Source organism: Berkeleyomyces rouxiae (assembly GCF_048999995.1).
Source record: "Berkeleyomyces rouxiae strain 22BRR77 chromosome Unknown BrBRR77_ptg000001l, whole genome shotgun sequence".
Lineage (NCBI taxonomy): Eukaryota > Fungi > Ascomycota > Sordariomycetes > Microascales > Ceratocystidaceae > Berkeleyomyces > Berkeleyomyces rouxiae.
Genome location: NW_027396491.1, coordinates 943,142 through 968,951, shown reverse-complemented (window position 1 = coordinate 968,951; position 25,810 = coordinate 943,142). Strand labels below are relative to the sequence as shown.

General features: G+C 52.7%; 12 protein-coding genes across 12 annotated transcripts; 5 read left to right on the top strand and 7 right to left on the bottom strand.

The window, feature by feature from the left end:
• Positions 1-438: 438 nt before the first annotated feature.
• Positions 439-1,991, bottom strand: BROUX77_000306 (uncharacterized protein; the record flags this gene model as incomplete). The annotated part of the gene is made up of 3 exons (XM_073747667.1): positions 439-823; positions 883-1,472; positions 1,548-1,991. The coding sequence occupies 3 exons, from the start codon at positions 1,989-1,991 to the stop codon at positions 439-441; spliced, it is 1,419 nt and encodes a 472-aa protein (XP_073608543.1).
• A 698-nt stretch (positions 1,992-2,689) lies between these two features.
• Positions 2,690-3,122, top strand: BROUX77_000305 (uncharacterized protein; the record flags this gene model as incomplete). Its single annotated transcript, XM_073747656.1, has 2 exons — positions 2,690-2,915; positions 3,034-3,122. The coding sequence occupies 2 exons, from the start codon at positions 2,690-2,692 to the stop codon at positions 3,120-3,122; spliced, it is 315 nt and encodes a 104-aa protein (XP_073608542.1).
• A 647-nt stretch (positions 3,123-3,769) lies between these two features.
• BROUX77_000304 (uncharacterized protein) lies at positions 3,770-4,431 on the top strand (the record flags this gene model as incomplete). Its single annotated transcript, XM_073747645.1, has 2 exons — positions 3,770-4,103; positions 4,175-4,431. 2 exons carry the CDS (start codon positions 3,770-3,772, stop codon positions 4,429-4,431), a joined length of 591 nt encoding a protein of 196 aa, XP_073608541.1.
• Positions 4,432-4,976: 545 nt separating this feature from the next.
• Positions 4,977-6,449, bottom strand: BROUX77_000303 (uncharacterized protein; the record flags this gene model as incomplete). The annotated part of the gene is made up of 1 exon (XM_073747634.1): positions 4,977-6,449. The coding sequence occupies one exon, from the start codon at positions 6,447-6,449 to the stop codon at positions 4,977-4,979; it is 1,473 nt and encodes a 490-aa protein (XP_073608540.1).
• Positions 6,450-7,063: 614 nt separating this feature from the next.
• On the bottom strand, positions 7,064-9,044 carry BROUX77_000302 (uncharacterized protein; the record flags this gene model as incomplete). Its single annotated transcript, XM_073747623.1, has 3 exons — positions 7,064-7,153; positions 7,388-8,094; positions 8,750-9,044. 3 exons carry the CDS (start codon positions 9,042-9,044, stop codon positions 7,064-7,066), a joined length of 1,092 nt encoding a protein of 363 aa, XP_073608539.1.
• A 1,333-nt stretch (positions 9,045-10,377) lies between these two features.
• BROUX77_000301 (uncharacterized protein) lies at positions 10,378-12,043 on the bottom strand (the record flags this gene model as incomplete). The annotated part of the gene is made up of 2 exons (XM_073747612.1): positions 10,378-11,712; positions 11,786-12,043. 2 exons carry the CDS (start codon positions 12,041-12,043, stop codon positions 10,378-10,380), a joined length of 1,593 nt encoding a protein of 530 aa, XP_073608538.1.
• Positions 12,044-13,431: 1,388 nt separating this feature from the next.
• On the top strand, positions 13,432-14,371 carry BROUX77_000300 (uncharacterized protein; the record flags this gene model as incomplete). Its single annotated transcript, XM_073747601.1, has 3 exons — positions 13,432-13,903; positions 13,993-14,282; positions 14,354-14,371. 3 exons carry the CDS (start codon positions 13,432-13,434, stop codon positions 14,369-14,371), a joined length of 780 nt encoding a protein of 259 aa, XP_073608537.1.
• Positions 14,372-14,989: 618 nt separating this feature from the next.
• Positions 14,990-16,375, top strand: BROUX77_000299 (uncharacterized protein; the record flags this gene model as incomplete). The annotated part of the gene is made up of 5 exons (XM_073747588.1): positions 14,990-15,043; positions 15,161-15,171; positions 15,272-15,351; positions 15,412-15,742; positions 15,796-16,375. The coding sequence occupies 5 exons, from the start codon at positions 14,990-14,992 to the stop codon at positions 16,373-16,375; spliced, it is 1,056 nt and encodes a 351-aa protein (XP_073608536.1).
• Positions 16,376-16,577: 202 nt separating this feature from the next.
• On the bottom strand, positions 16,578-19,026 carry BROUX77_000298 (uncharacterized protein; the record flags this gene model as incomplete). Its single annotated transcript, XM_073747577.1, has 3 exons — positions 16,578-16,852; positions 16,956-18,528; positions 18,859-19,026. The coding sequence occupies 3 exons, from the start codon at positions 19,024-19,026 to the stop codon at positions 16,578-16,580; spliced, it is 2,016 nt and encodes a 671-aa protein (XP_073608535.1).
• Positions 19,027-19,057: 31 nt separating this feature from the next.
• Positions 19,058-20,083, bottom strand: BROUX77_000297 (uncharacterized protein; the record flags this gene model as incomplete). The annotated part of the gene is made up of 2 exons (XM_073747566.1): positions 19,058-19,933; positions 19,991-20,083. The coding sequence occupies 2 exons, from the start codon at positions 20,081-20,083 to the stop codon at positions 19,058-19,060; spliced, it is 969 nt and encodes a 322-aa protein (XP_073608534.1).
• Positions 20,084-21,686: 1,603 nt separating this feature from the next.
• Positions 21,687-23,194, top strand: BROUX77_000296 (uncharacterized protein; the record flags this gene model as incomplete). The annotated part of the gene is made up of 3 exons (XM_073747555.1): positions 21,687-22,121; positions 22,225-23,110; positions 23,172-23,194. The coding sequence occupies 3 exons, from the start codon at positions 21,687-21,689 to the stop codon at positions 23,192-23,194; spliced, it is 1,344 nt and encodes a 447-aa protein (XP_073608533.1).
• Positions 23,195-24,869: 1,675 nt separating this feature from the next.
• On the bottom strand, positions 24,870-25,706 carry BROUX77_000295 (uncharacterized protein; the record flags this gene model as incomplete). Its single annotated transcript, XM_073747544.1, has 3 exons — positions 24,870-24,911; positions 24,971-25,023; positions 25,136-25,706. The coding sequence occupies 3 exons, from the start codon at positions 25,704-25,706 to the stop codon at positions 24,870-24,872; spliced, it is 666 nt and encodes a 221-aa protein (XP_073608532.1).
• Positions 25,707-25,810: the final 104 nt, after the last annotated feature.

Below are 25,810 nucleotides of genomic sequence, written 5' to 3'. Positions count from 1 at the left end.
GATATTGCCAGAGCCCACGGTAGTCGAGGGGGCGCCGCCAGCCAGCGAGGCCGAGGCGCCGCCTCAATTAAAAAGCCAACGAAGTTGCTTGGAGAGGTTTATCTCGTCTTTAGCCCCCAGGTGCCCTCAGAAATCAAAGCCCACGCGCCCGAGATCGGGTTGGATGTTCCTTGCCCACGAGTATAGCAGCCCTCAGAATGCCTCATAGATAAAAAGTCCGTCAAAAAGCCCACACGTTTAAGCCCCCGGAATGATGCCCACGAGCCGAGCTGGCGCCAGCCACACACACCCACTCTCCTGCGTGGCCTGGCCGCTGCTCATCAAATAGCCTTCCTTTCTTAGCCCCCTTGTGTTCTCACTCAAACTCAGAAAAAAAGCCCCCGGTCGCCTCCGTGCCCACCAGGCTGGCAGAGCAGCCACTCATGCGCCTTGGCACGCTTAATCATCGAAGGTGATCTTGTTGGCACCGGTAGCAGAGTGGCCGGCGTCAATGCGGCCACCACGACCGCCGCCGAAGCCACCACCGCCACGGCCGCCGAAGCCACCACGGCCGCCGCCACGACCACCGCCACGACCGCCACCGAAGCCGCCGCCGCCACGGCCACCGCCGAAGCCACCACGACCGCCGCCACGGCCACCGCCACGGCCACCACCGAAGCCACCACCCTCACGGGGAGGACGCTGGCTGGCAAAGTCCAGACGGACGGCGCGGGCAGCGCGGCCGGGGCCGAGTAAGCCACCGTTCTTGCTCTCGAAAGCCTTCTTGGCCTCATCGACGCTGCTGAAGGACACATAGCCGAAGCCCTTCAGGTTGCCAGACTCACTGAAAAAAGGTGTTAGCATGCAGGTTGGTAGAGGGAGCAGGATAAATGTTCAACTTACGGGTCAGTAGGCAGGCGGACGGAGGTGATCTCACCAGCCTCAGCGAAGAACTCGCGGACTTCATCCTGAGAGATCTCGAAGGACAGGTTGCCAACGAACAGGGTGTCGGACTCGGGGCTGGTGACATCGCCGTGACGCTTGGCGCGCTCCTGGGCACGGCCCTGGTTGTCGCCACCGGCAGGCTTGCCGGAAGAGGCGTCAAGGAAGATGGGACGGCCATCCAGCTCAGCGCCCTGCATGGCCTTGAGGGCAACGGCGGCGTTGGCGGGGGTGTCAAAGTCGACGTAACCGAAACCACGGCTGCGACCAGAGTCCTTGTGGGTAACGACGCGAGCGCCCTGGAGACCAGCAAAGTCCTTGAAGGCATCACGCAGAGAGTCGTCGTCCAGGTTCCAGCTCAGCTTGCCGGCAAAGAGAGTGGCGCTGCCCTCAACCTCCTCGGTCTTGGCCTTCTTGGGGGCCTCGTCCTCAGCCTCGTCCTCAGCCTTGCGCTTCTTAGACTCCTCCTTCTTGGGCTCCTCCATCTCGGTATCCGAATCGGAATCAGAGTCGGAGGAATCAGAGTCGGAAGAATCCTCGGAGTCGGACTTCTATGAGGAAGATAAATGTTAGTACATGGCGTGTATGGAGATATGGGATAGGTGTATGTAGAGATAGTAACGGACCTTGGACTCCTTCTTGGCCTCCTCCTTCTTGGGCTTCTCGTCCTCAGACTCAGACTCAGAGTCGGAGTCAGAGTCGGAAGACTCGGCCTTCTTCTTATCAGAGGCCTCAGACTCGGACTCGGACTCGGACTCCTCGGAAGAAGACTCCTCGGAAGAAGACTCCTCCTTCTTGGCAGCCTTGGCGGCCTTGCCCTTGGCCTTGGGAGCGGGCTTCTCCTCCTCGGACTCAGACTCAGAAGACTCCGACTCAGACTCGGAAGAAGACTCCTCAGAGGAAGACTCCTCCTTCTTGCTCTTCTTGCTCTTCTTGGACTTCTTCTCCTCGACGACCTTGGCGGCAACCTTGGTCTTCTTGGAGGGCTTGGTCACAGCCTCAGGCTTGACAGCAGCAATAGGCTCAGCCTTCTTGGAGGAAGACTTGACAGCAGACTTGGACTTGCCCATGTTTGCGATAGTTGTGTGTAGATGGATAAGGGAAGAAGACAAAGTGTATTATTCGAAGGGCAGGAAACAATAAACAGAACCACAACTCTGAGGGGGTATCAAACAAGAGAATGCGAATTGAAAGATGCAGAACGCGAGATGAGATGGAAAAGAAGAGATTTTCTAGACTGCGAAGAGATTCTGGACAGCAGCTTGGCCGCGTTTTAAAGTGCGCCTAGGTTGCGACTAGGTTGGCCAGGTGAATTTTTTTTTTCTGCCGCTTTGGCGGTGGGTCCTGAAGAACTTTTTAGCGGGTCTGGGCGAAAGGCGGTCAAGATAAGAGCGCCGCCTGCATTGCGCTAATGCGGGGTCTACGAAGCTAGTCCCTGGCTTGCGAAAAAACCCTTATTTTCTTTGTTTGTTTTTCCTCGGCTGGGGACTTTTGTGTGCCTGACATCTCAGGCGCCACATCTGGCGGAATCCTGCGCTTGATCTTGCAGCCTTGCCAGTTGCGGCAGAGGGAGCCGTCCATACAGCGGCGAGACAATTGTCATTGGGGCTTGGAGCTTAGACATTGACGCCGCCGCCGCCCCCAGCACTCTCGAAGCCTCCGCTATACCCGGGCTTCCCGCCGATACTGCCGCCGATTGACCGATTTTCCGAGTTCCGCTGCCGAACAACCTGCCTTCCTCCCCCCGCCACATCCCCCGCCACCCAAAATGCCTACTCCCGAGTCTGAGATGTTCCTGGCCCAGAAGCCCAAAGTGCCCCCCACCTTTGACGGTGTCGACTACGACGACCACAATGCCTTCAAGGCCGCTCAGGATGCCATCATCCGCGAGCAGTGGGTCGGCGCCATGATGGTGCGCCTGGTCGGCGAGGAGCTGGGCAAGTGCTACATGCGCGAGGGTGTCAACCATCTTGAGAACTGCGGCCAGCTGAGAGGTTAGTTCCCGTTGTCTTCTGTGCCTGGTCTGGTCTGGCGACAATGTCTTTGGTCGGGTGCTGTCGCTGAGCCACGTCTTATTTGCGCCACATTGCCTGCTAACAATAGTCGCTCTAGAACGTTACCTGACTCTGCTGAAGGAGAAGAAGGTCACCGGTCCTCTCTTCCAGCAACTCAACTACATCAAGAAGCAGGAAAAACAGTAGATGCTTCGTTCTTCATTGCCCTCCCTCCAGGCCGGCCCCAGGCTTGGAGCGGACATACGCCAGTACAGATGCCACACCGGCTACCAGCTACCAGTTGCTTTATTACCCATATTCAAGCGTTCCTAGAAACGCTGTCTGCGATCCCAGACGCCATTGTCATTGTTGAGTTGGGCTTCTTTCTCAAGCAAGAAGATAGTCGTCTTAATGCACGATATACTGTTACTTGAATGTAGAGAAAGCCGGATTTGTGATTGTTGTAACTTGTAGTAGAATAAGGTTGAGAATTATGAGTTTGAGGAGTTGAATATTCGTGTCTGTGTTAATTATTCTAGAATGTATTGCTTAAAGCTTTTCAAGTTGTCCAATTCACGTCTTCTACGGATGTCAACTAACTAGTTTGCAAAATCATTTTATGATACGGAAAACTCAGATTAACCCTACACATCACTAGGGTCCATACTTAGCGCTTAACCAACCAATTAGCAAGTAAACACGCGCGTCTAATCACCCGCGCTTAGCCCACCATTCAACCTGCGATTTCCTACGCAGATTTTCCCAGTCAGCGACTCACCCACTTTTGACTGCACCGGGACTGACGCCCGCAATCCGCCCCGAAACTTCCTCTCGCTGCCTCCACACCTAGCCAAATGATAGTACGGAACTGCCTCATCCGCGTATCGGCAGCGGCCCGCCAGCCCACCGCCATCCGCACCTTCTCGGCCTCTGCTCTGCGCCACTCGGCCGCTACTGCCGCTGCTCCGGAACCCTCGACGACACCAGCCTCAGATGCCCCTGCTGCCTCAAGCACGCCCGTGTCATCATGTCCTGCCGGCACGGTGCTCAAGGGGCTGAACTTCATAAACGGAAAGCAGGACCCTGTGGCTGAGCCAGATGAGGCGTACCCGGCGTGGCTGTGGAAGTGCTTGGAGGTCAAGGAGAGAGTCAAGGACGAGTCCGAGGATCTGGCTGCCATTGAGTTCTGTACGTCATAATTTGGGATCCTTGCGAACCTTTGAAAGAAAGCTAATATTGAACGTGTCTGCGTGCTACAGCGAAATCAAAGAAGCAGCGTCGTATTGCAGCCAAGAAGGCCAGACAAATAGAAGCAGACATGCTAGCGTCGGGCGACATGTCGGCCCTGGCGCCCAAGATCCCTCTGCACGAACAGTCCATCAACCTGCCCGGCTCGGAAGACGGCAGCTTTGAGGATGCACTGGAGGCTGCCGATGCCCGCTCTCAGCTCAAGAAGGCTCTGCGCAAGGACCGCAAGGCCAAGATCAAGGAGGCCAACTACCTCAAGACCATGTAATTCTACTAGGCCCATGGGAGCGCATCAGAAGTCGCGGGAAGGGCTTTGTCCGTATGTGGCTGAGCGCTGCGTCAAAGTCTTTTGCGGGAGAGAGCGGATGGACAGGGACGCGAACACAGACGGCAGAGTCAGATGGATGGAAGCCGATAGTATAAGCACACCACTGGGCCTTGCCAACCCTTTGTACAATAATTTGGAAGAAAACCATGCACCACCATCGAATTGCTACCAAGCTCTCTGGTATGAGAGCTGGAAATGCTGATCACGAAATGCATGATGCTGTATAAATGACATGATGTGTATTGGGAGCAATGCAACAAACCAATCCGATCTGCCTAACCTAGTCCGTATTTCCTCGCCTTCCGGGGTATTCCAAGGAAAACCGTGCTGTTTGTAAAAGAAAAAAAAAACATGAAGAAAGAAATGAAAATAATTGTCCAAGATAAACGCCAAATCCCACCACGATGATGCCTTCATCACAAGCATACATAACTCCAGACCCCAAGACCAGAAAGTAAAGCAGAAAACACAGCCCACATGAAATTTTAATCCTCGTTTTCGTCTTCCTCCTGGTTGATGTACGACATCTTGAGACGGATCTCATCCTTGAGACTCTTGATGTTGGCCTGAACCTTCTTCTTCAAAATAGCCGAGTTTGCCACATGGGGCTTGAGAAGATCCGCCTCCTTGAGCTTGAGCTGGGTCTTGAGCTCGGCAATCTCCTCCTTGAAGTTGTTGACCTCGTCGTTATCAGATCCCTCGCCTTCATCATCGTCATCGTCATCATCCTCGTCCTCATCCTCATCAGACTCAGCCTCTTCTTCCTGCTCGATGCTCTGTTGCACGTGTGTCGTGGGCGTGCTTCCAACAGCAGTGACGGGCGTGATGCCGCCCAAATTAGTAGCAGGACTGGCCAGGTCTGTGTCGTTGGCAGCCAGCTCCAGCTCGGCCTCGAAGAGAGCCTCGAGATCATCGTGGTCATCCTCGCCTTCGGCGTCTTCGACCCCACCCTCGCTAAAGTAGGTATCGTCAACATCGCCCTCGGCATCCTCGTCCTCGTCTTCCATGTATTCATCGGCGGGAGTCTTTGGCCGGCGGTCGTCGATCCACTCAAAGCGAGAACCCAGCGAAGCTCTGTCCGCAGTGAGGAGCCGTTCGACCTCTGCTTCCTTGTCTTCAATTTCTTTTCTGCTGATTACTTTGGCAAAGCGGCGCTTTACACAGTCATGCATAGGAGGTGTCAGCCCATGGGGCCACTTAAACCCAGCTTCGACCATGGGCGGTAATGGTGTCGTCTTGGCCTCCTCCTCGTTGGTGACGGCTTTCCAGACGAGGAGAATTTGGGAGATGTCTGCCGACTTCATGAATGTTTTACGATCCCAAGACTTCATGCCCTCTGTAATGGTTGGCAAGTCCAGAAGCACGCCGACAAAGAGTTGTCCCTTGACACCGACAATGGCGCGGCGAGTGTCCTCACCCAACCAACGGATGCGAAAGTCCACGCCGCCGTCTTTGCGCGAGCAGATTTTGTTTTCTTCAACGGCCTTGCGGATATACTCGCAGTGCTCGCCGGGCAGCATGCGAAAGATGATTTGTTCCTCGATGGACGGGTCGACTTCGCGATCGCTAGCTTCCGAGTCGTAGCCGTCACCCGGAGGACGTACGGGCGGCCGCCGCGACGTAAGCTTGACCCTGGTGTTTAGTTGCTTTTGCTTGGTGTTTTTGCGCTTCGAGGGCGGCTCGACCATGGTGATGGGGATTTCTTCGTCGCCGTATTCATCGTGCTCGCGCTTCTTGGCACTGGGCTTGAGCAAGCGACCGGCTTTTGTTGTCGTGAGTGGCTGGCTCGGAGGGGCTTGGATGTCGGAGGGCGTGACAATGGATGCTCGCTTCGACTTGATAATCAGACGACCGGGAGTTGCGCTCGTGGGAGTGGTGGTTTTGCTTTCATCGGGGAGCTGGTGTCTAGCTCCGGTGTTGAGGTGGATTTTCAGGACCGGCCGATGGGATTCTGACATTTTGAAGAAGGCTGTGCTTCAGGCAAAGACGGTGCAGTAGATTTTGTACGCCACGGGCAAAGCCAAGATTCAACGTAGAGACAAGAAGTTCAGTAGCGCTGTGGTATTGGATGGTCGAGGCGATGTATAGTATTTATACTTGGACATATTTGTAGTTATGTAGTTGGAGGAAGAGTTCATGTCGCGTTCGCAAACCACTACCTACTGAGCCATCCTTGTCCCTTATCTTATCAGCATGGGATCCACATTAGATGACCTCTCACCATGTAGACACTACAAGACAGAAGCATCATGAACAGAAAACCATGTTATCAAACGAAGATTGTATGCGACAAAGCTATAGGTAAAATGGAAATAAGCCCAAAGATAGACTACCCCAAAGAGTTTTCACTGGACAAACTTGGGAAACGGCGGTCGCGCACACTTCACTACAGTCTTGACAGCCTCCCAGCTGAGCTTTGGCGATATGTTGATCCTCCGCCTCCCCTTTGGTTGACGCCGAAGTTTTACATAATCTTTAGTTGAGTTGGCGGTACACATATTGCGCTGTATCTGAAGAGCAAGTTCGTCGTTGGATATGTGATCTAGAAACAGCCATATAAATTCAAGATCTGTTAGGGAGGTCCGTCGATACATCCTAGCAAAGTTGGCATAATAATCTCGCCATTCTTCATACTGACGCGTCTGTCGCGGTGCTGGTGGAACTACGGGCCATTGGTATATTAGTATAGCAATGAAATTGCGAGAGATAGTTTGGATAACCTACGATTTGGTAGCTCTTGTGTGTCTTTGTGTCCAGCGCCGTATGTTTCCATAGGCAGATTCAATGTACTTGTCTCTTTGAGGGTGTTCCTTAATGACTGTAATTCCGTGGGAATAGTCTCGAGAAGGGTTTCCAGGCGGGAACTCAGCAAGCTAGTCTTGGCTCTCATGCTCACCATTGACTCGGAAAAGCTTGATAGTTTATTATAAGTCTCCTTCAAGTGTACAACAAGCTCATCTGACAGGCGTTTATCCGGGGCTCTAGCATCGGCCACGAAGGTCTCTAAACGGGGACCTAGTTTTTCTGAAACTGAAGTTGCAAGATTGCTCTCCAAAAGCTCAATCTTGGAGATGGCGGCCCCAAATTCTGCCATGGTGGATTGGAAGGTTTTCACATCGCCCGAGGTTTCTCTGACAGTAGAGCCTATATCCTCGAGTCGAGACGAAAGCCTCTCTTGTGCACTCTGTTCGTACGCTGTCAAAGAAGATAGCTGGCTTGCTGTCGATGCTTCGGCCGATTCGATATCGGCCAGTGTGCTTTTCACGTCATTTATCCCTTGCCCTATGCATTGGCCTTGGTGCAATACCTTGGCCTTGAATGCGAAGTCGAGAACATCAGATTGATTAGCTTCGGAGATGAATGCACGCAGGGTTTCAGAAGCTCCATCTGCATCGACTAGAAGTTGGTGTTGGTATCGATTGGAGATGGGTGGTTTCAGTACGGTCGTGAGGAGGTCATCGGTTGTAGGGTCTTGCAGGGTGGACGAGTCCGATGAGTCGTGTATGGTGCAGGCAGTGTCCATCTTGAGGAGATCACGATAGTTGAAGATAGCCAAATGCAGTGATGTAGGCAAGATAGCAATCTGGCAAGTAATGTTGAGATCTGACTAATGAAAAAGATTTCGCAATAAGACGTTATTCAGACCAAAAGTGGAAGGTGCTTCATGACTTCCTAAGATATCTGCCCAATTGTAATGCTAATGTCTTGTCAAGGGAAGGAAGTGACGAACCTTCCTTGTAGAGCCATCGAAACTTCTGTTTATGGTACCGTGCCCTCCGGCTTTGCTTGTTGATTCCAGCCTCTCTATTCTTGATTCTGACCTTGCAAACATCAACCTACCCCTAACTTTGATCGTATCTTTCAACTAATCAACACCATCGCCACCTTCGAGACAACTATCTCCAGCCAATTTGACCCCCCTCAATTTCCTTGCTTGCTATTCCCGTGCACCATGTCACTCACTTACACTATCAGAACCAGGCCCTGTGTTTATAGCACACTTATGACACAGCCTGACACAAACACCGAAGATGAGCTTTGCCTGCTTGAGACGTGGGTTGGGTACATCATCTTGCGTCTCTTCCGTGTGTTCATTGAGACTGTTCTGTTTTGTTCACGCACTATCGAGGACCTAAAACAATTCAGTCTCTATCGGACCTTCAGCCAGTTTGTCTGGTTCTTCTTCCTAACTCCAACTCTGACGATGATCCGTGTCACGGCGGGCATCACTATTGTGGGATTATCCTTCTTCCTTTACCTCGTGTCTTTTGATTGGCGAGCCAGACAAAGAACAGCGGGACATCCTGCCGGATTTTCGACGGGACAGCAAGTGCCTGCAGCCACAAAGGCAGAATCCCCCGCGCATCACTTGCTGTAGCTATTGTCCAACCGATGGTGCCCTGGGGCAGTTTGCGAATATGCTCGACGCTACTGTACGCTCCCGTCACCACACCCGGGCTCTTGGACACTCTGCACAGGGGGAAGGATCGTGCCTCGTTGACAGCAATAGACACGACCACAAACTCTTGAGCACCAAGCACTGTTGCTGTCATTTGGAGCACAGCAAAAGCCCGATCATTTAGTGGGAAGCCAACCCGGTGTCTCGACTCTTCCAACTTGAGCGTTATGTTTCCCCACGTCTTACCTGCAATAGTTGCAGTTATTCCTTCGCAGTTCCACAGGACGGCCATTTCTCTATCAACAATGCTTGGTGTGAAAGCCTTTTCTGCCTCAGCATGTTGGTCGCGGAAACATTGCTCAAATTCGTTCCAGCATCCAGTGCCCTTTCTGGCAGCGTCTTCGTGTTCACTATGGCGGCACGCCCACAATTCGGTATGAAAATCTCGACTGCTTTCTTGGACAATGCTGTGTTTGGCTGCAATGTCACGGAGTTGCTGAGACGTCACCGTTCTTTGAAAAGCTGTTACTTCTGCGTTGCACCCGGGATAAGAATACGAGCCCCTGGACATCCATTCGCTTTTCGAAGAATTCAGGATGGGCTGATCAGCTGGTGCTGTGGCGGATGAAGTTGGTATTGAGTCTAGAAAAGGGATAGCTTCTTCTAATATGGATATCACAAATGGCTGGAGCTCTTCGGGCGGAGAAGAGGACTGCGGGAGCTCTGAGACTCTGATGCCCCAGAGACGTACAAGCGGCCCTAGGTGTGAGGACGGAGCCGCAACGGGCCGCGCCCACCGGGAAAAGACTTTAGTCTTTTGAAAACATTCTTTTATCATCTTGTATGAATGTGAGCATGTGCATTTGTATGTTGAGGTTTGCAGGGGACAAGAATATTATTAAAGTTTGAGTTTTTTTTTCTTTCTCGAAACAGTGAAAAGCCAGTCGTTTCAACATCGCGAGGGATGGACTGACCAAGTCATGGGAGCATGTCTTTTTTGCCCTCTCTCGGCTGCATTAACATGTGTTTTGGGGTCTCCAACAAAAGCTCTCAGGCTCAGTTCTGCTTGCATAATTGCAGCCGATTACGACATGATAACAGAGCCATGATAAGCCCTCATATTCACATGCTAAGACATGGGGGACAGACACGCCACAAATTTTTTTTTTTCATTTTCTTCTCGCATTTACGTATAACTAAACTACATGACAACTGGTAAGACCAATATCCTCCCTCGAAAACGACGAAATTAGTTGAGAAAATAGAAAACAAAAGAATAGAGCCCCATAAACCGACCACCGGGTATTTTCTTTCTGTCTATGAGGTCATAACAATATTTACAATAACATCTATAAGAGAAGGGGGGGAACGAGAAAGGGGATAAGGGCAGACAGAAGAAACGAAGAGGTGGGTGGATTAATTCAAGACAAGACTACTTTGAAAGAAGCGAAGAAGACATGCAAGAGAAGAAAAAAAAAACAGGCCACTTAGATCTGATCCCGACGCTCCCAGTAAATAGGGCACGGCTCCAGCGGCCGCGAGAACATGGACTGGTAGTCGGTGCCAATAATGTCGTTGCCGCCGTCGGGGTTGCGGAACTTGATCAGGCGGACGATTTCAGCAATAATAGTCTGCAGCTGCAGATTGGCAAACTGCTCGCCGATGCAGCGGTGGCGGCCGGCGCCAAAGGGCAGGTAGGGCGACTTGCCGCCCTTGCTGACCATGCCGTAGCCGTAGTCAACCTGCTCTTCGTCGTTGTCGTTGCGGGAGGCGGTAACGGCGTTGGCCGAGTCCTGCTCCCAGCGGTGCGGGTCCCAGAGGTCGGGCTGCGGGAAGAAGGCGTCGTCGTTGGCCGAGACGCCGGGCGCCGAAAGCAGGGTGTAGCCTCGGGGGACGACCATGCGTGTGCCAGGCACGGGCATGTCGGACTTGACCTTGCGCAGAATGGAGTGGATCGGGGCGTGCAGACGGAGGGTTTCTTTGACGAGGGCCTGGTTGAGCTTGAGCTTGGCCAGGTCCTCGTACTTGAGAGGCGGCAGGTCGGCGCCCAGTTCGCGCTTCTGCTCCTCAAGAAGTTCCTCGATGAGGTGGGGGTTTTGGGCGAGGCGGAGCATGATCCAGGAGCTGGTGGACGAGGAAGAGTGTTGGCCAGCCATTAAGAGGGCAATCATCATGTGGGCGACCTCGTGGTCGGGGACCTTGGTGCCGTTCTTGTAGGTGTCGTTCATCAGGCGGCTCATGATGTCCAAGCCGTCGGTGCGGCCCTCAGCACGGCGCTGGGCAATAATTTCCATGTAGATCTTGGCAATTCTGCGCTGGGCATTGTCACGCTTCTTGTTCCAGGGGAAGGGGAACCACGAGAAGACAAAGTTCAGAGGCTGGAAGCCCATGTCCAGGTCGTGGTACAGGCCGGCCAGAGACTCGTCGAAGCGATCACGAACCTCCTTGCCCTGGAGGCAGTGGGAGGCAGTGAAAATGGTAATTTCAGCCATGCGAGGAGCGATGCAGGTGGTACCGTTGCTGGCCTTGAAACTGGGGCTCTTCTTGAAGTACGACTGAACCTCAGCAGTGATAATGGGCACGTAGGAGCGGAAGGCCTCGGTAGTCAGAGCGATCTTCATGAACTTCTTCTGCTCCATGAGCTTGGAGTTGGGGCAGTCATAGACGACATCCTTGCCGAAGACGGGGGTGGTCAGAGGGGTGTAAATTTCCTCGGCATTGACATCACGCAGCTTTCCGTTGAGAATGAAGTCGTTGCCATTGGGGCCGACGTAGACGGTGGTGGGGGAGCCGAGAAGGATAAAGGTGAAGCAGTCGCCGTACTATGGCGATAACCAAGGGTTAGTAATTGAAGTCTCGCGGCGGAAGGGGGAGCATTCAACACTGCCGACTCACCTTCTTGCGGCAGTTGACAAAGAACGAGGGAGGATCAATGCCGTAGCTGACGGTGCTGCCAATCAAGGGGAACAGGTGGAAGACAACGGGGGGTCTGTTGGGGTTCTTGAGCAGGATCTGCTTGGCAACATTCAGGACCACAGACAGCGTCACGAACGCCACGAAGCCAATGATGGCCTGGTGGGAGGTGGTCAGCGAGCGGTAGCTCTGGTAGACGGGGAGCAGAGATTCCTGCAACTGATCTTGCAGGAGGCCCATGACTGCGAGATGGTGACGAAAAAAACGAAGGGAAGAAAATTAAGCGGCAGCAATATAAAAAACAATTAAGACAAAAAAAAAAAAGAAGACTCGCGGGGTCGTTGGCGTGGGCTCGAGGTGGCCGAGTTGGTTATCGTGAAGGAGAAACTCCGTCGTCACCAACAAAGTCGAGGATGAAATCAGAAGGAGATTTCTGAAGCCAAAGATTTTGAGGGAGTTGGGCCTAGGAAGACGCGCGCTGGCCAGATCGTCTTATATAGTGAAGAAAGCCGCTACTACCGACTTGTACAAGCTCGGGTTCTATAGTATTGTCAAGTGTCAGGATGAGTTCAGGGGAAAAGAGGAAACGACCTTGACAGAAGGATTCCTGACGATACCTTGATGGGAAGTTGGCACTGTGTGTTCACTGTCCAGGCTCTACAGGGTCTTCATCACCATTTTTCACGCTGAAAAGCCTGGAGTTCAGTGGCTCGTATTCGTATTGGCCACTACATTTGATGCCACTTTAGAGTGTGCTGTCACAGTGCCCATCATGATCTCAAGCTGTGTGTACTAGGGTCCACCAAAGCCCAGGGGTTTCCTGACCAGAAGGCAAAGCCCGAATACGGCTGACAACAGCTTCAATTTCTCTACGCGATTGGCCCGCCCGCCTCTGGATCGCCGCTTGGCCCTGCGCTTCCATCCCAACATTGGCTTTAATCCCGACAAGTCGACCTTTCTCGCGCCATTGCCCACATCAATGCAAAGAGAAGAGATGGCACGAGGATGGGCACAAATCTTCCGACGCCCACAACCACACCACTTTCTGGTGCCGGGCAAGCAGAAAATATTCATACCAGAGACTGTTATGGCCAGGTCGAACCCGTCGCTGTGGATATCCAGGTACAAGTGGTCATATAAGCGCAAATATGCCTGCAAAGCTAGCTACAATGTGATGTGGAAGTCTGCTACGTGTTACCAACTGCCAATGTCAACAAAAACAATGACCCAAACCCTTAGAGTCCTCACCGCCTTCGTACTTGGACGAGCACGCGTTGCTGGTAGCTGCCAGACCCCACTATAGACGCGTCGGACCTGCCCTGTTCTTAAAGTGCTTTTTTGTGTGTAGCTGATACCAGGGTGACAAAATAGGCTTATTTTTGCCAGCTTCACCTTCAACATCCCCGAAGAAGAATCATCACTACTGTCCACACAAAAGACAACGACCTGACGACTTGACGATACGATTGCCATTTATTGTAATCCTTTTCCATCTAACTAATATCCACACACCTAACTCAGTACGTATCTCCGCCAGCCTGCTGCTGCTGCTGCTGCTGCTGACCTCCCGGCCCAGCCCCGCGTCCACGGCCACGATACTAACGGCACGCCTTGGGCCTTCCACAGAAATGCTTGAAGCGAGACTAGAACAGGCCAATGTTCTGAAGAAGATCATTGATGCCATCAAGGATCTGGTGCAGGACTGCAACTTTGACTGCAATGACTCGGGCATTGCTCTGCAGGCCATGGACAATTCCCACGTGGCCCTGGTGTCTATGATGCTCAAGTCCGAGAGCTTCAGCACCTACAGATGCGACCGTAACATTGCTCTCGGTATCAACCTGACCTCGCTCACCAAGGTTCTCCGTGCCGCCCAGAACGACGATATCCTGACCCTTAAGGCCGAGGATGCCCCCGACAGCCTGAACCTGACCTTTGAGAGCGGCCAGAACGACCGCATTGGCGAGTACGACCTGAAGCTCATGGACATTGACCAGGAGCACCTGGGTATTCCCGATACCGAATATGCTGCGACTGTTTCCATGCCTGCTGTTGAGTTCCGCCGTATCTGCACGGATCTGATTGCCATGTCTGAGTCTGGTAAGCTTAGGACACACAATCCTTTGTGGTCTGCCCCAGGGCCAATACAAGAACCATTGTAGCTAACTGCTTTTTCACTTTTCTAAAAGTCGCCATTGAGGCTACCAAGGATGGCATCAAGTTTAGCTCCGAGGGTGACATTGGAAAGGGCTCCGTCACCCTGCGCAACACCACCAACGCTGACAAGCCTGAGCTCGATGTCAACATCCAGCTGAGCGAGCCCGTCGGCCTGACCTTTTCCCTAAAGTACCTGGTGGGCTTCTGCAAGGCCTCTGCCCTGTCGGACACGGTCAAGATCTGCCTGTCCAACGAGGTGCCGTTGCTGATCGAGTACAACATGTCCAGCAGCAGCTATCTGCGGTTCTACCTGGCACCCAAGGTGAGTTTATTTCGGGCCTGTTGCGTTGATGCAGCCATCACATGACAGTGTTACTAACCGAGACGATACAGATTGGCGACGACGAGTAAACACATTGCATCTACGTTTTGTTTGTTTGATATCATGACACGGCCCGAGACGATAGCCTAATGACACACCGCTTTTTGCTTCTCTCTGTTGACATGTTTCTTCCTGTGATGCCCATGTAACTAGTGCTTTCTTTTGTTGCATAAGTTTGATGTATACTGTCGCTGTGATGGCTTTCTTGGAGCAATAAGGCTACGGGAGATACAGAGAGGGCGTAGTTTCCGACCGATTCTTCATGCCCCGTTGCAGTCTTGCACTTGTTTTCTGGTCGGTCTCGTCTGAGATCTATGATAGCCGATACCTCTTTGGTATTATGGCCTGCCCCCTTTGTTCTTAGGAGCTTGTTCTTGTCTTGCGATTTGCACTGCGTGCGGAATTTACCTGACTATGTTAAAAAGGCGGGGCCGCCCTTTTTCTTTTTTTTTTTCTTGAGCCTCGATATTGAGAATAGTACCAATCTGAGACTTGCATAACTAGTGCTTTTTTTTCTCTTTGTTTTTTTCTCTCACGTTTTGCTTTTGCTTTTGTTATTCTCGGCCGGTACTTTTCTACCACGCAGTCTTTTCTTGGGATGTAGTGATCTCTGACGTACCTACAAAACATCAGACGCATCCAAAAGCATGTCAGACGCTTTTCCAGTGCCAGAAACCAGAGTTCTGGCAGTGGCCAGCCATGTGAGTGTGTTGATCGTTGCGCATTTCATTTGCCGCAGCTTTGCGCCAATTTGCAATGCGCCTAGCCAGGCCGGCCCGTGATACTTGTTTGCTAACTCATCTGATGGTGCGCGATAGGTTGTATCGGGGTATGTGTTTATTTTTTTATAGCCGACATGGCCCGGCGGGGCGGGTCCTGAGGTGCCGCATTGAGACGGGCGAAGGCCGGGGGTTAACATGAAGTTGCAGCAATGTCGGCAACAAGATTGCCGTGTTTGCGCTCCAGTCCATGGGGTGCGATGTGGCAGCGTTGAACACAGTCCAGTTCAGTGAGTTGGATGGGAGTCTCTCTTCACCGAGGAGCGCGCGCTGGCTAACGCGGTGCATAGGTAACCATACGGGCTACGGCCAGTGGAAAGGCTCGCGCGTGACGGCCGAGGAGATTCTGGAGCTGTATGCCGGCCTCAAGCAGTCGTGTCTGGACGATTTTGATATGATGCTCTCGGGCTATATTCCTGGCGCGGCGGCGGTCGAGGCCGTTGGCAAGATTGGGCTGGACCTGCGCAGGCAGAACGAGAAGAAGCCTGGTAGCTTCTTTTGGGTTCTGGATCCTGTCATGGGCGACAATGGAAGGCTCTATGTTGCGTCCGAGGTCGTGCCGGCATACAAATCCATCATTAAGTACGCTGACTTGATAGTGCCAAATCAATTCGAAGCCGAGTAAGTGTATTGATAGTCGTACAAACCTATGACACATTGCTGATAGACCAAAGGCAATTATCCGGAGTTAAGATCACAGATATGGCATCTTTGAAAGCAGCCGTTACCGAACTTCATAGCCGCTATGGCATCCCACACGTCATCATCACATCTGTCTCATTCGACCAGGCCAACCAGACCGGCGAGACCAAACAGCTCTGTGTGGTCGGCTCCACACGGACATCAGCCGGCAACGCGCGCTTCTTCAAGGTCGTCTTCCCGGTCATCGACTGCTACTTTTCCGGCACGGGCGACATGTTTGGAGCGCTGACGGTGGTGCGCATGCGCCAGGCCGTGCACAGGGCTGGCGCGGCGCTACAGAATACACCGTCGTGGCTGAGCCCCGACAACGTCCGGCCGACAGACTTGCCGCTGGCACGTGCGGCGGAGTTGGTGGTTGCTAGCTTGCACGAGGTGCTGGATAAGACGGCCGAGAGCATGGACAGGATCGGGGATAGGGCTGATGCGAGCGCGGGTGTGACGGATGAGCAGCAAGCCAGGGCGGCCAAGTCGAAGGCTGCTGAGTTGAAGTTGGTGAGGAACCTGGGTTCGCTGAAGCATCCGGATGTGCGATTCAAGGCGGTGGAGGCGTAGAGCAGAGGGGTAATGCAGGGTAGGAGGGAAGACACCAAGTAGACTACATCGTGGCAATATGCCGAAGAAAGAAAACATATTACATGTACACACACTGTTCACAGGCTAGCACAACCAAGTTCAAGATACGTTAATCATAAAGTTTCCTAAGCATACATTAATGACTGCACTGTAGTGAAGAAAGGCCTGTATCAAGGCAGATTTAAGCAGCAGTGGCGCCGAAGCCACCAGTGCTGCCAAAGCCGCCGGCACCACGGACACTCTCCTCCAGAGCCTCAACCTCGACAACCTCGGGAGTCACGATCCGCTCCAGCACGAGCTGGGCAACGCGGTCTCCCTCCTTGACCTCGAAATCGGTGTCGTGGTGGTTGAACAGGAGCACCTTGACCTCGCCGCGGTAGTCGGCGTCAATGACACCGGCGCCCGTGTCGATGAAGTGTTTGGCGGCCAGGCCGGAGCGGGGGGCAATGCGGCCGTCTGCGGTACAGAAAGAAGAGACAGGGTGTTAGCTTGTGGAAGACTGGGATGTGTGTGTGCTATGTGCCAAGAGCAGGAGGGAGACACAGAGAAGTGGACTTACAGGTGCCGGCGGGGCAGGCAATGCTGAGATCAGTGCTCACCAGGGCCTTGCCGCGAGCGGGGATTGTGGTGTCCTTGGAGGCCGAGAGGTCGTAACCGGCAGCGTAGGTCGAACCACGGACAGGCAGCTTAGCCTTGTCGGAAAGCTTCTTGACATACAGAGGAATGTCCATGGTGGGATTGTAGGGGCCGATGAAGGTGGTGGGGGTGGGGATAGCTTCGTTGGCGTTGGTGTTGGCGTCAGTGTCTGTGCAGCAAGTGCAGGCGTGGGCGAGAAGCTGGGGAGAGCTGCGAGGCACAATCTGGTTAGTGATCTTGCGAGAGTGGGCTTGATTTAAGTGGGCTGGTGGCCAGCGGGTCGGGGTCTGGACATACGTCTTCGATTCTTCCTCCACGCTGTCCTGCGGCTGGGGCTTGACTCCCTGGACGTCTTCCTGTGTGTCGATCTGCACGTTGCCGCAGTTGTCGGTGGCGCAAGGGTTCTCGCCGTTTAGGGCCTCTGCAGCATCTTCGGCGGGAGGGCCTGCAGGGCCATCGTTGGGCTCGCTGTGCCGAGGGCGGTCAGTGGTCAGAGCCGGGTTGGGGAACTTGAACAAAAGGTCGAGCGAAGTAGTGGAGGCGTTTCTCTTGTTCTTGTCGTTGGCCCCGTGTTCGGTTTCGTCTTCGGCTTTGCCCTCAGTCACGTCAACCGGGCTGGAGGGTCTGGCGGCGCAGTGGCCATGGTTCGAGGACCCCATGCACGAAGTTGCAGGCGTCTTGGGCACGGCAACAGGAGTCTCAGGGGACTTGATGGTTGGTTTGGCGGCCGCCTGGGCAGTTGGCTGGGCTTCTTTAGTGGAGTCGTCAGCAGGGGTCTTAGCGGGAGTGGCTGCGGCTACAGTGGTGTCAGTGCTGCAAGCAACAGAAGTAGCAGACTCGACAGTAGCGGCATTGGTGGAGGCTTTAGACTGGGACTCCGAGACGCCGACAACCACAGACGTGCCAGCGGTGGCGGCGGGCTCGGGGCCAAACGGATCTTCAATCTCCACGGCGCGGATAACCTCAGGGACAAACGGCTCTTCGGCGTCAGGGCTGATGGGCTCGGACAGATCGCTGCCGGTGTCTTCGTTGGTGAGCTCGGCAAGCTTGACAGGCTCAGCTGCGTCGGTCGTGCTGGCGAGCTTGTCAGTTTCAAACTTGGGAGCGCGAACAGGCTTCTTTGCTTCGATAGGCAGCTTAAGGGCCTCGGTAGAGTCGGTCTTGGTTTTGGCTACGGTCTCGTTGCAGTTCTCAACGCCCATTTCACCAGCGGAGATGGAAGAAACGCCGCTGGTGTTCTTGGCGTGGTCGCAGCACGAAGCAGGAGAGCCAGTAGCGGTGACATGGTCAACAGAGAGGGCAGCCTTGGCTACCCAGGCATTGGTCGTGACGGCCAGAGGGCTTTCCGGGACAATATCAGCATTGGGAGGGCTGTTGTTAGCGCTGGTAACATCAGTGCCATTCTCCTCTTCAGCGGTTTTAACGCGCTTGGCCGGAGGGAAATGCTTGACAGCAGAGTGTGAGTCCATTTTGTTGATCAAGAATGATGAGCGATGCTAGGGTAGACGGTGTTAGTTATACTACAGGCAAAATCTAACACCCCAAGACTAATATGACTTGGTGATATTGGAGCGGGATACCACTTGGATGTATTTCAACTTACTGTAAAGTAGTTTCAAAGGTGGGCAGGCTTTAGAAGTCGACTTGCAGGTTGTAAGAGTATTTGTGAATGCAAGAAAAGAAGAGCTCCGGAACGAAAAGACGTTTCTTATTTATATCACAATACAAGGAGAATGCAACTGATGCTAAGCCAGGCAACCAGCCTCCATCTAGGCCATATTCAACCCACAGGTCTCTTTCGTATAGGAACAAACACGGCAACGAACTGGTTGGTCGGAAACATAGCCAAATCGTGAGCCCAAAATCGGGCATTCGACTTTGATGCCTAAACTTGAAAGCAACCCATAAACGCAACGAATGGGGCGCACAGCAACCACGATGAGAGAGCCTGCAAAGCCATTGGTCCTCCAGGCATAAGAGAACCATATAAGCATTTATATTGCCAGAGCCTGCACAGCCAGCCTGCTAAGCATCCAGCTCTCGGCCAAAGTCCACCAGGCGCAGCTTCGATGCGTCTCTCGGGTGAAACATGGCCACCTTTGAGCGCACCAAGAACCGCGCTGCCGCCGAGTCTCGTTCCACCGTCACATATGACAGCTCGCCGTTGCCACCGGCCTTCATCAGCTGGTTGAGTAGCTTTTCGGTTAGTCGCTTCATGTCCTCGCCCGCCGCCGCTGCCTCGTTCCACTCGCCGCTCTTCTTGCGCTCCAGCGTCTGCGCTGGGCCCCAGAGCTCGTCAATCCGCCGCTGCCGCATGTCGGGATTGGCCTCGTTGCGCGGCTTGCGCGGTCGGCCCTGCGATGTGAAGCCGGCGGCAAGTGCGTCATTGCCCATCTCCATCATTTCGCCGACGACAGGGCCGCCAAGTTCTTCGGCGGCGAGCAGCGGCGCAAGATGCTTTTCGACGAAGCCATTGAAGGCGCGGAGAAGCTTTTTAGTGTCAGTGTCGTATTTACGCTTTTGCGCGCGGAGTTCGGCTATCTTCTCGGCCCGGACGTCATTGTACGTCATGCTTTGGCGCTCTGTTACTTCTGCCTCGAGAGTTGCCTTGCGCTCCTTGAATGCTGACGACAGGAGCTCCAGATCCACCAGGCCCGCCCGCTCTGCGTCTAGCTTTCTCCGGGCTTCGGCCATGATCAACTCCTGTGATGCTCCATAGTTGCGGGTGTCCTGGGCTGCTTGGTGAGTTGTTCTCAAGGCAAGCAATGCTGGTAACACAGAATCAGAAAATGGAAGATAAGGCTCTGTTTCTGCCAGACTGTTGTATGCATCGGCCAGTATCGCCAGAGTTTCTGTGGGCAGCTGGCCAGACGAGGGTGTGCTCTGACTTTGTGAGCGAAGCTATACGTCACAAGTCAGCTATCAAATAGAACCGCATCATAGTCCAAGGCGATTCACCTTTGTAATCTCGCCCTGCTTTTGGCTTATCGCCCGCTCAAGCTCGTGAATGGATGATTGCAGATTGCGTTGATGGTCCTGATCAGTGTTCATGGTGCCGGCGTAGTGATTTGGACGAGGAAACAGCCGCGCCCAAGCACTAAAGATATCTCTTCCTAGCGATAAAGATGTACCAATCGAGTAACGCCAATGCACCAGATCCGTAAGCACTCGTCTAGTCCAAGATGCACTTGTTTACCGATCACAGACTCTCCTAGATTGTAAGTTGAGGTCGTCCGGTACAAACTCGGCTAAATACTAGGCGTAACTATGTATGTGCCACACAACGGGCTGCATGACAAGAGAGCTTAATCCTGCCCGACCTGCAGGTTTTGTTCGCAGGTGTCTGTGAGTTTGCTGGGTCGAATTGGCTTGAACGGCATTTGTGCCCAAATAAAGCTCAGCCGTGAAGCTGATGAAAGCCATTTGTGGGTTAAGGTACAGCTAGGGTTGATACCGGCACAGCATGCGGTATACCACCAGATTGACGGGTTCCCAGACTCGTAAACACACCAGGTCGACGTGCCACTCACTGGTCTAGCACTGTGTCTGCGCAGTTACATTGCAAAGTTCGCAGTCTCCATTAATCTTCTTCTGCATGTAACCTCATACTGGAGATCAGACAGCGATAATGTGAGCAGCTCGTGTTGTCGCGGCCAAGCACCTGTGTAACAGCCGTACGAAGATGCGGGGCGCACTGTAGCAAATCCACGGCACTGCGCGTCTGCGCGTCTCCGTGCGAAAAAGTGCCTGCACGGTTTTGCCCAACTTGAGTCACCCCACCCTTGCCTGCCCGCTTCAAATGTGTCCTTGTCGCGCCTTCCCTCTCGTAGCACCCCGGCTTTTTTCTCCCCTCAATTTAACATTTTTTGCCTCTTCTTCGACTTCTCCGAGCACAAGAAAAAAACTTCAACGTCGGCCGACCTTTTCGTTGCCCCCTTGCGATACAGCTGCACGCTAGAAAACACTGCATCAATAACCCTTCTTTTTTATTTGCAGCATTTGGTTGCTACGTCTACACCTATAATCGTGTGGAAACGGTACTAACCAAACGACCGCTCCCCTATTGCAACTGCTCTTTTCTAACCCAAGGTTTGATCTGACAGCGTTCTTTCTGCTTCTGTCTCTGTTGCCCTTTCTTCCTGCTCCTGCTTTTTTTTCTCCGTCAGCACAAACGGTTGCGCCTTCCTCTTATTTTTCTCCCTCTTTCACGACCCACGAAAATTAGCCCCCCAGTTTTTCTTCCTTCTTCATCTCTCCATCTGCATTGCATCGACCACCGCGTCCTTTGCACATCATCAATTGAATCTCTGAATCAATCCCGACGGAATCTTTATTGAGGGTCACCCGTTCCCCCAGCACAGCACCTTTTCTCGAGAACACGAACTGCACCTGCCACCACAACTCTTTGATTGCCCCAACCCGACTTTGAGACCTTCTCTTGCGACTACGCGCCAGTACACCTCGCCCCTCCCGACACTCATCCAGGTGTATCTAAACAAAGTCTTATTAGCACACAATAGAGAGCTTTTATATCGCTTGATTCAAACGACCTTTTTTTTTTTCGCGTTTAATAACTCCCACAGCATCAGTCTCGATAAAGCCTGTCTGTTTCTCCCTCTTTTTCTCCAACAACCCAACCACATACACAGTCACAATGTCCGCCTCCCCGCCTCCTCCGACCCAATCGACCAAGCGCCCTCTCGAGGATGCTTCATCTCCCATGTGCCCGAGCGATCAGCCCGATGCGAAGCGCCTTGCTATCGACAAGGTCATTAAGAATGAAGATGGCGTTGAAGTGACAAAGCCCGAAGCTGTCTCTGTGCCTTCAACCTCCGAGGAAAAGCCCAATGGCAACAAGGAGGACTCTAGTGATAAGGCCAACGGTAACGCTGCTGCTGATGAGGCCGCCTGGATCCACATCCGCGCCGTCATTTCCAGTCCTGAAGCTGCTACCATCATCGGAAAGGGTGGTGAGAATGTGTCCCACATTCGCAAAATGTCAGGTGCAAAGTGCACTGTGAGCGACTATCAGAAGGGCGCCGTCGAGCGCATTTTAACTGTTAGCGGCGTAGTTGATGCTGTCGCAAAGGTACGTGGTATTATCGACATTCGTATTGCCTTTTATGAATGATATCATCAAATACTTGGCCAATATCTGCATGTTCCTGGACGCTAATCGTCAATCATTACAGGCTTTTGGTCTCATTATCCGTACCCTCAACAACGAAAATCTGACCGAGCCTTCAACCGCTCAGTCCAAGACTTACCCTCTTCGTCTCCTGATCCCCCACGTCCTGATTGGCTCCATTATTGGCAAGGGAGGCTCCCGCATTCGCGAGATCCAGGAAGCCTCTGGTGCTCGCCTCAATGCTTCGGACTCTTGCCTGCCCCTCTCCACTGAGCGGTCCCTGGTTGTCATGGGAGTCGCTGACGCTGTCCACATCGCTACTTACTACGTTGGTAGCACCCTTCTTGAGCAGCTGAAGGAGCGTTTCGGAGGCCCTTCCGCGTCCGCCTACGCGACCCGTAGCGGTGGTCCTACTGGTGCTGTGCCTGGAGGCATGCAGGTTGTCCCTTACAACCCTCAGCCTGCCGGTGGCAACTTTGGCAACCGCGATGGCTATGGTCGCAGAAATGATGCCCGGTCTCAGCAAATGGCCATGCCCGGCTACCCCCAGCAGTTCCACCCTCATGCCCCTGCGCCCAACCCCGCCATTCCTATGCATTACGGTCAACAGCCTAATGCTTCGTATGGCGGTGCTGCTCCGCATATTCCGCATGCTGCTGCTCCCCACGCAGCCCACCCCATCCCCGCCGGCCCTGGTGCTGGCCAACCCCCGATACACGGTGCTATGGGTGGCGGCGGTGCTCCTGTCACGCAGCAGATCTACATTCCTAACGACATGGTCGGAGCCATCATTGGAAAGGGTGGTTCCAAGATCAACGAGATACGCCAGATCAGTGGCAGTGTGATTAAGATCAACGAGCCCCAGGATAACAACAACGAGCGCCTTGTTACCATCACTGGTACTGAGGAGTGCAACCGCATGGCCCTGTACATGCTGTACTCGCGACTGGGTAAGTTACTTCTCCTGTTTTCAACTAGCCATACAACATCTACTAATACTCACTTCTACAGAGTCCGAGAAGCACCGTGCCTAAGCCCGCCGCCGACTGTAAATCTATACGGTTTGCCTGCTTTTGGAGGGCTTCGACGCAGGACGCTTTGTCGTTTGATTTCTTTGATCTCTTTGCTTTGTTTTCCCTCTTTCGCTACAAGCCGCCGCTTGTAGAAGCATTAGAGACAAACTCGAGTCCGACTAGACGGGAGAACACAGCAAAAACGTTCCCGACTAAGTTTAATGTGTGCATCAACTGTGGGCACTACCCCGCTTCTGAGACATGACTATTAGATGATACCCTGTTGTGTATTGTCGTTACAGTGTCCCAGGAATGCGCTTCAAAAAGGCTCTTCTAAAAGGTAATTCTACGAAAACATAGATTGGTCCAACGCCCAACTACTAGATGCAGTCCAGACTTGATGGTCTATGCTGTTACCTGGGCGGTGTTGGCTGTCTCGTCTGAATATGATCACGGGCTTCTTGCCACCAACAGTGGGCCAAGGATTACATGTCATTGGGGCTCATCTGGTTTCATTTCCTTGTTTGGTTCTCATTTCTAAGTATCTCGCGTCTTGTTTCCTACTATTCCTACTACTCTACCTTTTCCCTTACCGGTTTCATGTGGTTGCTTCTTGTCTGCTTTGCTTTTTTTTTTCTCGTCTACTCTTCTCCTTCTCTTACACTCGTACCTCTGTTCTATTACATCGCTCTCTCGTTCACGCGCAGCCTCCGTGCTACTTGTCCTTACATCCGTCCTCGTCTGTTTTAATAGCTATCGCATGGGTCGACGGCAGTACTCGCGGTATTGCATTTTGTCGTTGCAGCTTTTCTATGCTCTCTCCATCGTCATTTTCTCTCAAGCACTTGACCTTTTCATTCTTGATGCCCTCTTCAACAAAACATTCTTGGCCATTTCTCTAAATCTCTCTCATTCTCACCCGTCACAGAACACCTAGTGTTCTACATCGTGTAACTGTCTTCCTGTTTGTCATACTCACACTATAGATTGGTCCATCTGGAAGGCCAGTGACCATCTATAGGCCCTTGTAAAATTCCCAGCAACATTCTCCTCTCAATCTTCCAGCACAAGGATCCATGTGTCTAGCATTATTTATATTGTCCATCTCACCCTCAACGCCTGCACAACCACACACTGCCATGCCAAAATTTTCGTCCAAGCATAAGACACCCAATCGCGAAGCACCCGCCACATGACCATCACAACTACCAGTCCTTACCACGCAAATCCCTGCCAACCCCGATCGGCTACGCGCAGCTGCGTCTGATTAGAAGCTCCCTTGCGACATGCACATCCGGTTTCCCCATCTCAGGAGCCTAGAGACTTGCCCCGGTACTTACTACTGATCATCTACAGCACAGAGTTCTTTATTTTTCGACCAATTATGCTTGGACTGACTGGTATGAGCAAGGTACGTGTGAAAGATATCATAACCCCCCTTACTATAGCTAGGTAGATGTCAGCCATACACGAGACTTGATAGTTTTTTTTGTTTTGGTGGTAGCCTTGTATGACCACTAGGACAAAAAGGAAGACACAAGGTATGTATTAATGTAGATTGACATGACGATCTCGAATTTGCTCGTCTTATAACGTCACACAAAGCCCTAACGACATCATGGGGTTGCATTGGCCTAGGGAATCCTAGTACTTGTGCCCTTGTGAGAACATTGAGCTGGTATCTTACAGCCGTAGCTTATGCATCTTCTTTAGTATACTTGGTGAAGTTGGCGTGGTACTGCAAAGGGTTAGCAGGGTGTATGTAGACAATGGTCCGCAATGATGGTTCAAACATACCATGACGAGAACCTTAGCGCCCCCAGTAATGAGGCTAAGGTTAGCGATAATGGCTGCGTAGAGTTAGCATAGCTGAACTGTAATATGTAATCGTATACTGAAATATACAACAGCGTTTTTCTAGACAGGCTCGAAGGCCATGTTTTGTGTAGAGCGACCACTTACGATTACCAGTCTTGGCCTTGTTATCCAAGTGAGCCTCCTTGCTCTCCCAGCCTAGAACGCAGCATGCAGCCTGTGCCTTGTCCTCATCTGTCTGGGAAATAGGCTCTAGGGTCTTTCCAATAGCACCGCCGTAGTAGCCATCCATTCCATACGCCTCCATTCTGTCAAGGAACTCACGACCGTTGTCGATATAATCGGCGTCGACTCCATACGAAGTCAAGAGTTCTGTGCACTTGGAGTTCAGGGCTTTGTAGGCGTTGGGGGCCAGCTCGGTCATGAAGTGCGTAGGCTTCTTGATGGAGCCCGTCAACTCTTTGACAATGGGCGGGAAGCGGGGTGAGCTCTTGAACGCGGCGTAGGCATCCTGCGAGAGCCACGGGACAATCATCAGCCACGTCGAGGGCTGCTCGAGATACTGGCCTAGATATACGACGCTACCGTCAACTTCGGGCTGGGAAGCCACTTTGCGCACGACGGAGGTGAAGCTCTCGGGGGGCACATAGTCAGGGCTAGAGCCGGCGGCATCGAGGAACTCGAAGATGAAGTACTCAAAGGCAAGGGTGCTAGTCATTGTAAGGGCGGTCAAGTTGAATGCTCTAGTATAAGATGGGTGTAGATTATGAGGAAAAGAGAACAAGAATGAAGGTGTTCCGGACAAAGTGTTGGGGGAAATGC